The 14,824-nt window shown below is 43.1% G+C and overlaps 1 protein-coding gene across 1 annotated transcript in view; it reads right to left on the reverse strand.

The window, feature by feature from the left end:
• Window positions 1-14,824, reverse strand: part of auts2a (activator of transcription and developmental regulator AUTS2 a) — a 306,851-nt gene that overhangs the window by 167,934 nt on the left and 124,093 nt on the right. Inside the window, 1 exon segment of the mRNA XM_062432791.1 lies at window positions 4,337-4,438. Coding sequence (XP_062288775.1) covers window positions 4,337-4,438 — 102 coding nt within the window.

Consider the following 14,824-nt stretch of genomic DNA (forward strand, 5'->3'; position numbering starts at 1 on the left):
CAACGGAAAGCCAGTAATAACGGAGTTCAGTTTTACTAGCCGTAAGAGAGACTTTTGCTGTGTTTGGGCTGAAACCGCTTCAAAAGCATGGGAAGACGATGTGCTTGACTTTTAACAATATCACTTCCAGATGTTTCATTACAAAACAACTTTCAAAGACCTCACCGCAAGAAAACCTTCTCGTGTGAGAGGAGCCAGGACACACGAGTATGGATTTCAGGAACCCGCAATTTTCACATTTTCATTTCAGTTGGAAAAACCAGCATGCAAAACTGTCTGGAGCTGCACCAAGGAAATAATACAGTTAATACAGTAACACTGTTATCCTGTCTAACATGCAATTCATTACCCCATGTTACAGCAAGTTATCCCACAACATATCCTATAGGAAGGTGTTCACAAAGCATCTGTCTGGATTTGACCAGCAGTAGAAGAGCTACAGTGAGATACAACAGGAAGCTGTGGCTGACTAAAAATGGCCACTGAAATATAGGGGTGCATTCATTATAGTCTGCCTCTTGTGCTTCTCATCAGGCTGGCTAACTCTGACTGGCGGGCTCTGACCCAGCACTCCGGAGCTTCTCTCTACTGCACCCGCCTCTCATCAAGAGCCTTGGGTGGAAAAAAAGGAGTAACATGCTGTTTACTCGCAATCCCAGGCCCGTAATTGCCAATTTATTTGATAGGCAGCCGGGTAATGATGGCATTTCACCCCTTGCCGCAGAGACTAAACGGGAGTGATTCATCCCAAGCTCCCTGCCCTCCCTGATCCAGCAGACTCCCTCTGCTCAGGACTGCTGCCTGCCTGAATGCCTGCCACCCAGACCGAAGGGGTGGGGTGTGGTGGGGGATGTGGGGGGTGGCTGCCATGTGGCTTCAAACAAACCCAAAAGGGAACCCGGCGCTTCAGAGCAAATGCGGCTAAGCCTGCCAATTTAGCTGGGGTTTGGGGTTGAGGCAAACACAGCCAAGCTGATGTGCCATTTGTAGGCCTTAATGAGCTGGCAGGACAGAGTGAGGAGGGAAGGAGAGTGGGAGAGAGGAGGCTGCCAGGCCTGACCTCCTCTGGCCTCCATCTCCCTACCAGCCAGTGCCAGGTCGGCAAACTCAGTTCATCTGCTTCATTGGAGCGTAGTCGCTCCGTGAGGGGAAGGGAGTGCTACAGCAAATACCATTAGCGAACTGTTGGTCTAATGAACAGCTCGGGTCAAAGCTAGCTCCTGTCTCACACTGCTCCCTGATACTAACGAGTGACTTAGATGCTTTCTCTTTGTTTTTGCTCTGTGAGGGAGCATCTCGGTGTAGCTGAACCACACGAGCAGTCCAGCTGCATTGTGCTGTCTTCCAAACAAAGTTGTTTAACATTTCAATAGGGCAAGGACATGGACTGTAGTAGAGAAGTTACTACAGGTTCTATTCATTACCTGACACATGTCTCCCTTCAACTGTAACCATTTAATACCATTTAACTATGAGGTATTTCTCTATACCTACATTTTTATTTTTAAATATCCAAATGATGTGATTCTCAAATTATATATTTGAATATTTTCTAGTTTTCTATAACAGTAAAATGAATATATTTGGGTTGTGGGCTGTCACTTTGACCATTTTCTGACATTTTCTGGACCAAACTACTAATCAGTAAAATGACAAAATAATCCTCAGAATAATTGATAATGAAAATGATTGCTAGTTGATGCCCTACTTCAAACTATATTGTATAATCATAAAAATGAACACACCCCAAAGACTCCTTCCCACTTTCGTTCCTCCCTTTCTGTCTGGGGAACAGAGCTGTGCTACAAAAGCACTGGCTTGCACCTCTTGCGATGTGTGAAGTAGGTTTTTACAGCGTGGCTGGAGGGAGAGTTGTTCAGAACTCAGTGGGGACCGGAGATGAAGCCTCATACATTGTGACCATCTAAAGTGACATGGGGGTCTAAAAATGTGTCTTCATACTGCCCAGCTTTCAGCAGCTCTTCTGAAGACATGCTCAGTCTCCTGTGGGGTGTCTTGACCAGAGGGTTGCGCCTCCCTCTATCCTCCAGAGTGTACTGTTAGGCTGAAATGCCAGCTCAGGTGGAAGTGATTATAGAGAAGGTGACTGATGCTTCCTGAGAACAAGTCTGGAGTGGGGGAAAGTAGACAGTTTCTGCTCGACATCCTGACATTTTCAAAAATGAATCGGGGATATAATTTGGAATGTACAACAATATTCCAGTAAAATCCCTTAAACTTAACTCATTGGCCGGTGATGATTTCAAAGACAACATTGAAGAGCAAACTGAATATGAAGCATCAGTAATAGTGTCCTTATAGGCATATGGAAGTGACTGAGTAATAAGGGCAGGGATGAAACTATGCTCCATTAGCGTGTAATGGGCCAAAGTAGACATCATCACAGTGCTGTAATCTAAATGGAGGGAAATGATTTGCTAATGAGACCAAGTTGGATTATACTTTCGCCAATTCAGGCAAAGAAATCATGAAACTCCAAACAGTGCTTAAAGAAATGACATGGAGCAGAGGCCCCACAAGACATAGTGAACAGTGACGCTCAGTAGTGTTTTCTGGATTCTTGCTTGTTCCTTTAAGACAACAACTTATATCAGGTTCAATGTAGCGACCAAATGAGACTGGCATTAAATATATAGTTGCTCTAACATCCTTGAGGTTATCAATGTAATTTGGATATTCTGATATGAAGCAATATTAGCATCATTCTACAAAGTTTTGTAAAAACCAAACAGAATAACAAAAGGCTAATCCAAAACCCTTTCCTACATTTACATTTAAACGTATTATATTGCATTGTATTGTATGTAGCTTGTACTTGCCTTGAGATGACTTTTGCTGTGATTTGGCGCTATATAAATAAAGATTGATTGATCGATTGATGTAGCTAACCGCATATGATATATTGACTTGTGTATGGCAGTCTCGGTGAGCTGTATTAGTAATCCATAAGTTCAGTTTTCAAGCCATTGTCAAACAAAACTTATACTGGTTAACTGCAGCAGAACCACCACAGTGCAGTCTGACAGAAATCAGCAAGTATCATTTCAATTTCTGTTGTCAACATCAAATTACTTATTTCATTTCATGCCCAGTCAAGCATCGTAAAGCTACACGCAGAATCAGTTTTGCTTCAGTTGTTCGGCCATGTCTTTCTCAAAGACTCGCTCGCCTCCCAACTGACAGCTTTAATTATGGCCAGATATCTGATCGCTTCGCTGTAGATTCTCCACACAAATCAAAGAAGCAGGGGTGAGTGTGTGGCAGCGAGGTCCCTCGAGTCTGCTCCCTTTACATCTTGGAATATGTCACAGGGCAAAGGGACACGTAGCTGCTCTCTTTCTTTCGTCTGCCAGTTAATGCTCGCCTTCAGCTTCTCCGCGAGGAACGAGGACCTGGGTGAGTAGTGTCTTCTTTGTATCAGTCAGATAGAACCTCAGAGAAAGAGTGTATGTCTGTATATGTGTGTGTGTATGAGTGTTTGTCTATGCAGGGTGCAAACAGTGCTCTTCATGTGAAGTATCTCAAGAGTGTACTTAGAACGTTTAAGATTTACCACAAAGTGCTCCGCTGAGGCTGAATTTTATTGGTTCACGACCAAAAGAAATCCTGAAGAAATTGAATATATCACATTATTAACTTACCTTTCGTCTGCGTTGCACACACACACACACACACACACACACACACACACACTCACACACACTCACATACACATAATAACTCTTGAATTATGAAACTGTATTTGAATTTGAGCTGAAAGGATGCACAATTTACTTCTCTGGGTATCATAATATAGAACACTTGATCATCAGACTGTGTTAACTGATATGTTGTAATTGTCTCATTACTTTATTGTTAGGAGTCCCTGGAAAGCAGCCTTCATTACTGAGTGGATTACCCTGGTGAGGTAAAGTAAACTACATGTAGTGATTGAGCAGGTAGGCTGATTTGAAGTTGCATCTCCTTGTCCTCATGCAACAGTTCTTGCTCATAAAGATTGCCAAAACCTTGATGTCTTGATGATATCTTATTTTAATACAGGTTGTTAATAAATACAACATAATGGTAGGAATAGCTGGTTAGTAAGATATTTGCTAACATTTTGTGTCCAGTCTTTTTCTGTTTATGTGTTGATGTCTATATTTGAAAGGCTGAGCCCAAGAGCTAAATACCCTACATAAAAATATATATTTACTGGTAAGACCCATCATAACTTCTTGGCAGGTAGATGAAACACCAGCCATGATAGAACCTCAAACTACCACTGCAGTAGTGAGTTATCAGGCGGTGAGCTTGTTTGTTTTTATGTACTCACATCTGTCAGTCTGTCTCTGGAGCTGCTCCTGATGGAAGGCTTGGACGCTCCGCTTACACTCTCGCTGTCACTGTCCTTACAGTTGTTCTGCCCCGGCTTCAGCTGCAAAAAAACAAACAAAAACAGACACACGAAACACACAAGGAGACCGTGAGTTAACAACATGAAGAAAAACTGTTAACAGTGCAGGTTTAGAGCTATACATGGATAATACTGGCGAGGGAAGGTATCCCACAGAAATGGGTTTCATGAATATGTGAGAACTGGCAGGGGCTGCGGCGCTGTCTCTGTAAATCTGTCATGTTTTCGGAGCCTATTCAGCAGCCATCACTTCGCTTGCCAATGAAAGACGCCATCTGATCTCGCAGTATGAAACTCCTCTCAGCCCACGGAATAGAGAACGGGGGACAAAGACCCCTCCAGAACCTTCAAATGGAGCCACTATCCTTTCCAAGCAGACACCACATGCTGAGGCAGCAGGAGCTCAGCAAGTGTCATCCTCTAGACACTCAGATGCAGCAAAGTGACAAGAATAAAGAGGAGGACGCGCCAATCTGCGAGCATCTGAGGCCCTTCAAAATCTGGAGAACAATAAAAGACTCTTGGGAGCTCTGAGCCGAGTGGAAGGAGGTGGGGTCCTGCGCTCCCTGTCCAAGTCTGCGATTGATGTCCTCTGAAGCTCCCATGCTGCTCCTTCCAGACCAGACAAACGCTGCAGGTTTCATTTCAAAGCACATAAAAAGCTGTCTTTATGGGACAGTGCAGTAAACGGCTGCTCTGCCACCTAATAGGAAAAGCAGAGTGCGGTGCTGCACACAAAGGGACTTGGGAGTAGAAGATGATGGCACTCTTCTGTTCTGTTCCCCTCCCTCTCAGGCTCTGGAGGGAAGGGACAGAGCTACAGTATGTTTTTTTTTTGTTTTTTTTTTACCTCTCTTTTTTAGAAGTCTCCTTTCAGGTAGCGGCCATCGTTTAGTGCGATGAAAGGGCACAAGGTGGGGGAATACCAAAAGAACCCTTGAGTTGAGCGGATAATTAAAATGAAAATGTTCCCTTTTCTGAAGCCATTAACGGTGTGAAAGGAATCCTATTCCTTGGGAGGATTGCATGATGGGTGGAAGGCGGGTGGATTTGCCGGAGTGCTGAACGTGATAACAGAGTCTGAGCGCTGGGAATGCCTGATGGGCCGGTTTGACTCTCTGTGTGTGTGTGTGTGTGTGTGTGTGTGTGTGTGTGTGCGTGTGTGTGTGTGTGCACGTGTCTCAATGTGTGTGTATGTGTGTGTCTGCGTGGGGTTAGACAGCTCTGAGACAAAACTGAAGAGAATACACAAGACCCCGAAAGTGGCACGTGCACACACACACACACACACACACACACACACACACACACACACACACACACACACACACACACACACACACACACACACACACACACACACACACACACACACACACACACACACACACACACACACACGTGCACGCCAATGCCCTGTGCTGTGATAGCACTAATTACCACCAACACATTCTTATTCCCACAAAAACCAGGGCACATTTTCTTCTGCTTTTTTCTTGTAAATGCCAGTTTGTCTGAGGGGAGTTTTCATATTTTCAGAGAGGAAAAAAGGGGAATAATATCTCATCCACCCTGGCCCGTGAACTGATCCTTGAAGAAAGGGGCGAGGGACGCTGTTTACGCCTCGGTCTGCGGCTCCTTCATCAAAACATGTTGACCTATAATATTTATTAACCAGCCGGTGTCCCTGCTGACAACACTGGGCAGCACACGCCGGTATACTCATGCATTTATGAATGTGCACACAATAATAAATAAAAATACACAGACCTTCCTGAAAGCTGCTGCTGACTCCTGTATCAAATATCAGCAGCCCAGAAGAAAACTCATATGGGAAGCTTATCAAGAATATAATCAGGAAAGTGTAGGGAGGAGATATAGAGATTTGTCTTTTATTAATCAATATGCTATCAAAGTGACTCTGCAGGGGTGAAACGGTGTAATCGTACCGTCTGTATCCTGGCTTATCAGTGGGAAAGTACTCCATGAAATCAGAAATCTTGCACAAATTTAACTGTGTGTAATGTCTGAAGAACATGTCTAATAAAGACATTCCAATAAAGAGCGGCTCATCTTTCAGGGCTATTACATAGCTCGGGACCTGATTACACAGCTATTTGAAAACGTATCCCTCAGCTTGTTCCCTTTAATTTCCCCCTGAGCTCCTTTAAATTACTTCAGAGAATTGTGTTTTTTTTATCTGCTCTCCCCTTTCTGAGGTTGGGATGATGGATTCATTTCTTTTTATGGTGTGATTAATGGATGTCTTAAGCAAATGGAGGGAATGCTGGTGGTCAGCGCCATCAAAAAAAAGTGAAGATGAAATTTAATGACCTGCTGTCTGATGATAAATCTAAATGAGAAGCCTGTGTGTTGGAGTCGGGGGGGTTGGGGGGGCCGTCTCTGTGACCTCTGCTATAACAGAGCTGATCGGATCACTCCCACTTGTTACAGCGTGCCAGTCATTTTAGATATTTTTACAGCTTTTTAAACTTAGCTCCAGTATTTGCCTCCTGTGATGAACACCCCTGCACTTCTAGGATCTGAGGCGAGACGTGTGCCTGTGTGTGCGCACGCATGCCCCCAGACTGCTGCGCTGTGCTGATGCAATAACATAAAGACATTAATTATGACGCAGGTTTGAGGCATACGGATGCATTTGTTTAATGACCTTACTGTATCTGCACAGCCTGGCTAAGGACCGGCCCTGCAGGAAGATAAACAGATGGTTTTAATATTCCAGAGGCTCATTTCACAACAATTAAAGACACAGCGAGACATTAACATCTAATGAAACATTTAAACTACTAGTAAGTGCATCTGCCATTAATTTCCACACAGTGCGGTCTTGTTTTCCTGCAATCTGTTCCGTGTTAGGGGATAAAGTTTTTCTTTTTTTCCCATGTCTTTCTTACCAGTCAGAATTTATTGAAGTAGAGAATCAGCAACTGTTTTCAATCAGCAGCCAGCATGATGCTTTGGAAGAGAGCGGCCGAAACCTCAGAATGTACAATTCAGCCCACAAGTATGAGAAATCATTGAACGTTTCTTATAAATCATTCCTTCAAAGGACATTAAAATGTTTCTACTCAAGTTCCTAGCAACTATTCTAATGCTTACTGTCACACTTTATTTAGACCTCCCATAAAAAATTATTATAATGTATCAATATCTCAAGTCATATGTGAGGGCATGTAGCAAATTCACTTTGTTGTGCTTGGTCCATTTATTTATGAGAAAATGGAACAATTTGAAGCAGATGCTCCGTTTAGTCATAAGTTAGTCTTTTAGCTTTTCCAGGAAATATGACATTTGGAATTCAGAAATATGCTGTTGGTCTAATAAGAGCTAGGTTTTGGGAAACAGCTCATTCCTCATGGAAGCATTTGTCTGAGGAAAGAAAACACCACTACACAAACTATTTTTCTATTTTTTAATCATTTAATTGACTCGTCAATAATTTCCTATTAGTTTTAGTCATTTAAAATGGCTTAATTGAGGACAAACTTTCCGTGGATGCAAATCCAACGCAAACTGGTAAAAGACCAGTATTTTCTCAATGGTCTGATGCACCCAAAGCAACCTTATTATCTGAAAATAATAAATCCCAACAGCCTGAATCTGCATGTGGTTAGAGAAGAATGTTCAGTCTATTTTAATAGACAATATAAAGTCAAATGAGCTGTCAGTGGCTCCCTCTTCAAAGGTTTACCATGACATGGATTTCCAATGACATTTCTCGACTGGCCTCGACCAAAGCAAAGTTCCCATATAACCTATATTCACTCCAACCCTCTTCAATTTCACTTAGTTAAAATGCAGTGAACATGAAGAATAGCAGAAGAACCTTGCTTTTCAACACGTCTACTGAAGGTCAGACAGAAAGAAAGAAACATCTTAACAACTAACCACACACAGTGGCATTATTGCAGCTGCTTTATAGAAATACCAAAGGTGCTGCTGAATGTCATGTAGGCCTCATAAATACTTACCTCAACATGTCTGGCAAAGCAAAAGATCCCTGTCTTTACAATTCAAAAGATTTCATTTCAAATATTAAAAAAAAGAAAATCAATGTGGAATGTTTTCATTTCAGTATTGTTGTTCGAGGCAGTGTAGGGGTAATAGTGTTATTTAGTCACTCAAACACGAGTCGGAGCGTGCGCGCTACATTCCAGATCAGAGTGCAGAAAGAAATGATGAAATATCTCATCTAACAGTGTTCCCCTGGAAAGTACGCTAAAACAGCTATTACAACATTGTCTTGAACATGTGGAGTCAATTATTTTCTCACTTACTGAAAAGTGCTCACCATTGCCATAGTGGAATTTTACAAGTGTATTGACCTATTCTCAAGGGCTGCACTACAGACTCAATGCAATCAAGCACAAAAGTAGGCCCGCTAACAGTTCTAACCACAAAGGCCTTTTTAAACAGAGCCATACACAACGCGCCTGCCCCAGCAACTCCACCCCCCCACCCCCGTCATCCCTCATCCCACAAACAGTAAGGAAAAAACAGAGAAGGGAACTGGGCTCAGTTTACTGTAATGGCCTCAGTGGGATTCTGTAGCCATCAGCTCCTGGTTTCCCTTAGTTACGCACAACAGCAGCTGCGGAGCTCGGCGGTAATAAAACCTGGAACAATTTAACGGCTTTTATTGTTCTTCTGCGGCTTTCAGAACAGCTAACCTGTCCTCTCAGGATCTGGCAGAGAGATTCCCACTAGGGCAGCAATGAAAGAGGATCTCATTTACCTAAAAGCGCTTATAAATTTTTAATTTGCTTTAACAAGTAAATTAACAAGTCCCTCATTTGGGAAGTTTTATGGCTGCTTGCCACTGAGGGAGAACCATGAAAGTTTTATAGATAATCCACTACCTAGGCTGTGTTGCTGATAATAAATTGTCTATTTCCTGCGGCACTGTCAAATCCCCTCGGTTTCCACTGACTACACTTTGAATATCTCCTTTATCCTACCTTCAGAGGTCTATATACCGAGACTATTAAAGTGCTGGGGAGCTTCACGACTCTGCAGTTAAAATGAACAACTTGAAGAATTTCTGTCGGCTTTACAGAGGCACTCTCGTATAGCCTTAGGAGACGCCATTGCAAACATTAGAGCGCATTAAGCATCGCTAATTACGTCCCTACCAGCTTCTACATCGCATCAGCCTCACAGTGAGCCCTGTCTAGTAAAAACCACCTTGGGCTGGTCGACAACAGCAGTTGGAAACTGCTGCGGCCTGTTTAACTCACAGCCGGCTTTATCTGACGAGACTGTTATGTGAAGAGAGGGGCCGCGAGTGTTCGTCAGGGCCTGTAAGGGGGCCTGACAAGGGGCCCTGCGTCATCCTTCTGACAGTGGCTGTGTGGGCGAGTCCCACCAGTGTGGCCCGGCTCTGACCCTGCGCTCGGCTCTGAGGCCCAGCTGCTGTAACTGCCGCAGACAGCAGCCCCGCCCGGCCCCTCTCGTCACCCATAAGCCCCTCTGCCACCCTTGCTCACAGCCTGTCACTGAGCATCAGCGCTTGGCTCCCGTTGGCCCAGATTTGTTTACTGTTTGCTCTGTGTGTGACAAAGAGGTCACGGGCGTACAGTTTGAAAATAACCCTTAATACCCCTTTTTATCTGTGCAGTTAAAGCCTGTTTTTTCATCACTGTGTATTCTTGGCATGTTTATCCTAAAGCCTACTGGTAGCTTGTGGTTAAGATGTCACTAGCAATAAAGTGGTGCAGCACTGTTTATTAGTGCCTAGGTATATAACCATGGAGAAGCTCAATTTCCTTTCAATCCTCTGGCATCATTGTGCAGCGCTGATCTCTGTTGACCTTGTCAGACATCATTTTTCTAGCAGGGGAGAGATCAGTGAGGCCGAATGCACCTACTCTGACCAATCTCGGGCCACAGAGGAGGCTTTTCTAACCTCTGTGCTGGAATGTGAAGCCAAAGCGAAGATACGGAGCCACTGAGGACTACTCACAGCAGCCGCAGGGTGAGAGCATCCTGAGAAGAGGAGGAATGGGAAATGGAGGCTTGGAGGGGGCGTGGGGGGAGTAAAAAGGAGGGGGGGTAAACGTGTTTGAGAGCACTGTCTTGATCTCATCAGTCATACTAAGGACTCCATTTCCTCCACCGCAGGCTGGAGGCTACTAGAGGCTTGTGGCTGCATTTATATATTGCCATAAATCTCTGATCTATGACGACATTACAGACAAATCAATATGCTTTTAACATCCATCCTCTGCCCTGCGTCGCAATCACCCTTCTTCCTTTTCACAAATGGTCATATAATGCTGTAGTCTGGTGGATTGAGTTATGGGGACAATTCCCAGATTTAATAATGAACTGAGCAGGTGGAGAAAAAGTGTGTGGTGAGAGGAGGAGGGGGAGGGTGATATATAAGAGCAGCGGGAGACCTCTATTCTCTCAGATCATATCCGAACATCTTGTTATAGTAGCCCAGCGTGGCAGTAAAATAACCTTCCTGCCCACTTTACGCACCTCCAATTCCCTCAACTCTAACATTCCCCATGTACTGTGGACAGAAAGCAGACCGAGAGAATACTCTTACTAGGGTCCTTCCCAGAATGCACTGAGAGACTTAGGAGGAGGAGGAGGAGAGGGGGAGAGGGGTCAAAAAGAATTCTTGCTGCCCAGTTGAATACTCACTACCACATAACTACTCATCAAAGAAATTTGCGTGCAATTAATTACATGATTCCCCAGCTCTTCAATCTGTGCTGCTGAGTCGTTACTTCAATATTGGCTTTCAGAGACGCTTCCAACTAAAGCCACAGTCAGTGTGCCAAATCACAGATCCCCGAGCTGGGCAGCCTCAATAAAGAGGGGTATGGAAAAAAAAGAGACAGCAGAGAAAAAGCCTTCTCCTATCAGCTTGCAGGGGCTATCATTTCTCTTTTTTATTGCCATTTATTTTCCTCCAGGAATTCACTGCCAGTATATTGGCAAGCCTTCCAGTAGATGGAGGCAATGAAATTTAGCGCAGACACTTAACACTGGGTCAAGCCTTGTGTGCGGCTCATGTGTGGTGGTAATATGATAGACAAACGCTTCTAGTTTAGGGAAAGAGGGCTCTTTTTTATGTTACAGGAATAGCAGCAGAGTGCTCACAGTCACATGCATTGCTTCAAATAAAATAAAAAAAGAGAGAGGAAAAAAAAAAGATGGAAAATACATAACCGGAGCCTTTAAAATGGAGTATGAAGACACTAACGTTTGCAAACTGGCAGAGCGATTGTACCCTGATGGTGGCTTTTTAAGAGAAAAAAACCTAAATAGGTCAATGCTGTGCCATTTCATTAAACCCTGAGGCGCTGTAGAACTACTGGCTGGAAAATAATTCAGTAAATAAAGCTAAAAGAAAAAAAACACTAATGTAAGCTAATGGAGATTAATTAAAAGGCTTTCCACTCAAACCCTTAAGAGAAAAGGCCACTCGATAAACATGTGATTTAAAGTAGTCATTACATCCGCTCTGGACACAACATGAGAATGTTTGGGATTGGATTTTACATCTATTGGTGTGAATTGTAGCACACAGGCTACACTAACTGACTCATGCACATATATTAACATGTAAGTATTACGTGAGCTAAAATCCTGCCAGCTCATTCTCTGAAACATTACATCATTCGCTCGTTATTAATCACCTTAGCAGCGAATACAACTCTCTCATTCCGTTACAGTGTCCGATAACCAAATGGGCATTAACGTGAAGGTCAAGGGGTCATGAACTGATCTCATGTTAGCAGGTGGATTTAGCTGTTTACTGACCAGGCCTCCCTGCCTATCAAGCACCCTGCTGTGGTTTGTGCGCTGCTGTAAACCATCAAGAAGGATAGCGTCTCACCTTTCCCGCTTTTGGCTCTATCTGCACTGCTATTCGGAGTGGGGGGGATTAGAGGAGGCTGTAAAAATCTGATGGCAGGATATACGTTTCCTATTTGGCTGACCCCTCGGGTGCCTGCCCAAAGGCCAGCGCTGTTATCGCTAATCCCGGCTGTAAATGTTCTCATTTAGCCACCTTCCTGAAATTCACATCTGTCGTTATCGAGTCGTAAAAACAAGACGGTGCTCCGGTGCTGTAACGTATTAATAGCGGCCCAGAGTTTGCCTGCTTTGTTAGGAGTATGCTAGCAAACATCTGCTCTGGCTGCTTTAACAGACTGGTAATGGGAGACAGCGAAAAAAGCCAAGGGCAACAAAACCACGGCCAAACAGCATGATTGTAATTGAAATAATCAGGACTTCAGAGACAGGAAATAACTCGCATGTAAAGCAAAATCACATACTTTTTTTTCTGACGCACGATGGGACATACAGCTCTGACGATGACAGCTTTTTCTCCATTAACATTATAGTAGTGGAGGCACACTGATGTGTACCTGACAGGTTGTAAAGATGCAGTTGGAATATGTCCATAATGTGCTGGTAGTCATAGCAGAGAGGCTGAGGATCTCACACTGTTCCTGTGCTGCCTTCATGTGCTGTTACAAATATTGTTGTTATGAGTCGAGCATGAAAGATACAAAAACAATGGGACAGAGGGGACATTCTGATACCTAAACTGCTGAGATGAGACAATATGAAACTAGATCAACAGTGATGTACTATATTACACTGCATCATTTAATAATTTGACTGATTTCACATTCTGTTTTCCATTAATTGTTCACAATTTGTCTTTTTTCAATTACAAAACAAAATAGTTGAATTGCTTTAACAGCGCAATGATCAGAAAGCTATTCATTTTACAGGCTGTGTAATTGGCTACCTTTTCACCACTTAAGCTGTATTTATGAATTCTATCTTCAGAAGAAGCCGCTTATGCTGAGATTTTGAAAGGCAGCGCATATCCACAGTATCTCCTGCACATTAATTCTCCCCTCAGTGCTCAGATTTATCCTGTAGATATTACTGACCTTGAAAAGTAGAATACACAAAGGAGGTGTGTGCTGTGTAAAACTGCAATAAAAGCTAAATATTGGAAGCAGATGGGAAATGAATGTAGAGACGCTGACCTTTTGTCCTCAGTGCTAATGTTTGAGCATCTTATTAATATTTCAAATACTTCCCTGTTTACATTTACAAATGCAGACCACTGCCCTGTTAAAAGCATCATGTTTGTGTTTCCTTTGTACTGTACTTCACCACACAGTCATTACTGCACCAGCATGATACTGAAGGGTCACTGGTGCTGCTGGAAGAGGAGGATTTCCTCTCACACTTCCAATCAAAACAACCAAACTGGCCAGAAATGACATCGTAATGGGACCGCATGCACTTAAGTTGCATAATTAGTGCTGGACCATACACTATATGTCTGTCATCTTCCATTATAAGTTTTATACAAAGGAAGTTAGCAAAACTAGCAACCCTTACCAATCTGAGTGATGGTGTGTTTTTAGTTGGGGAGGGAGAAATTGAATTGAATTTAAATTGAATTTGGAATTAAACAAACTACCTTAACTGAACTAAGGTGCCACATCCAAACTCTGTTGGGTGATGTGAATTGGTAGAAAGAGCATGGAACTAGGTTTACTACAGAAGAATCAGAAAATACACTCAAGGCATCGAACAGTGTTGAGGATTTTGCACAATTATAAGAAATCTTTCTACAGCAGTTTCGGCTAAAAAGACAATTTAATTTAATGTCTGCTGAATTAAATTGTCTTTCAAAGACATTTAAAAAGTTGGAAGAAGTTTGGGAAGTAAAACTACTTGAAAAGCCTCTGTGCAGCAGCAGTAACTGGGGCGCATACTCATAGTAGTTTAATTAATGATGGTTTTACACATGATGGAACATTGCCATCTTTTCCAAACTTCACTTTAACTCCAACCGTGAATAAAACACACATGAACTGATTGCTTTATCCAATGTCACAGCTTTACAGTGGAACTAAAAGAAGTCAATGATTTCGGCCTACGCGGCTGTGAGAATAGCTACCTGTCACGCAAGACCTGAGCGCATCCAACAATGACTAGGCTGCTTGTAGGAATAGCTTCCCCACATGTGTGTGAGGCAAATTACAACACACTGGGGACCTGTTACATTTCAGCGTAGTTCCACATCGCTTGGCTTAAAAGAGAGACTATTTAGGTGGTTTAGCTCTTATTTATGTTAAGAATTACAGTGAGATCGAAATCCTGTCAGATGTTTTCCTCCTCTGACAAGTAGTGTTTTCAGCAGCTATCAGCGATCTTGGCAGAGTAAAAGAATTACTCCGTGACCCTCTTTGCAAGCCATGCCCTTACTCTGTTTGTGTTTTGGTCTGGGCTTCCTCTAGCGAGTAATGGACTTCCTTCAACCCATAAATCACACTTGTACACCCCTTTTGATATTTTTTTCCCTCCCTTTTTTCCTTCTCCGTGTTTTGTTTAGTG

This window comes from Scomber scombrus, chromosome 14 (genome assembly GCF_963691925.1).
Source record: "Scomber scombrus chromosome 14, fScoSco1.1, whole genome shotgun sequence".
NCBI lineage: Eukaryota > Metazoa > Chordata > Actinopteri > Scombriformes > Scombridae > Scomber > Scomber scombrus.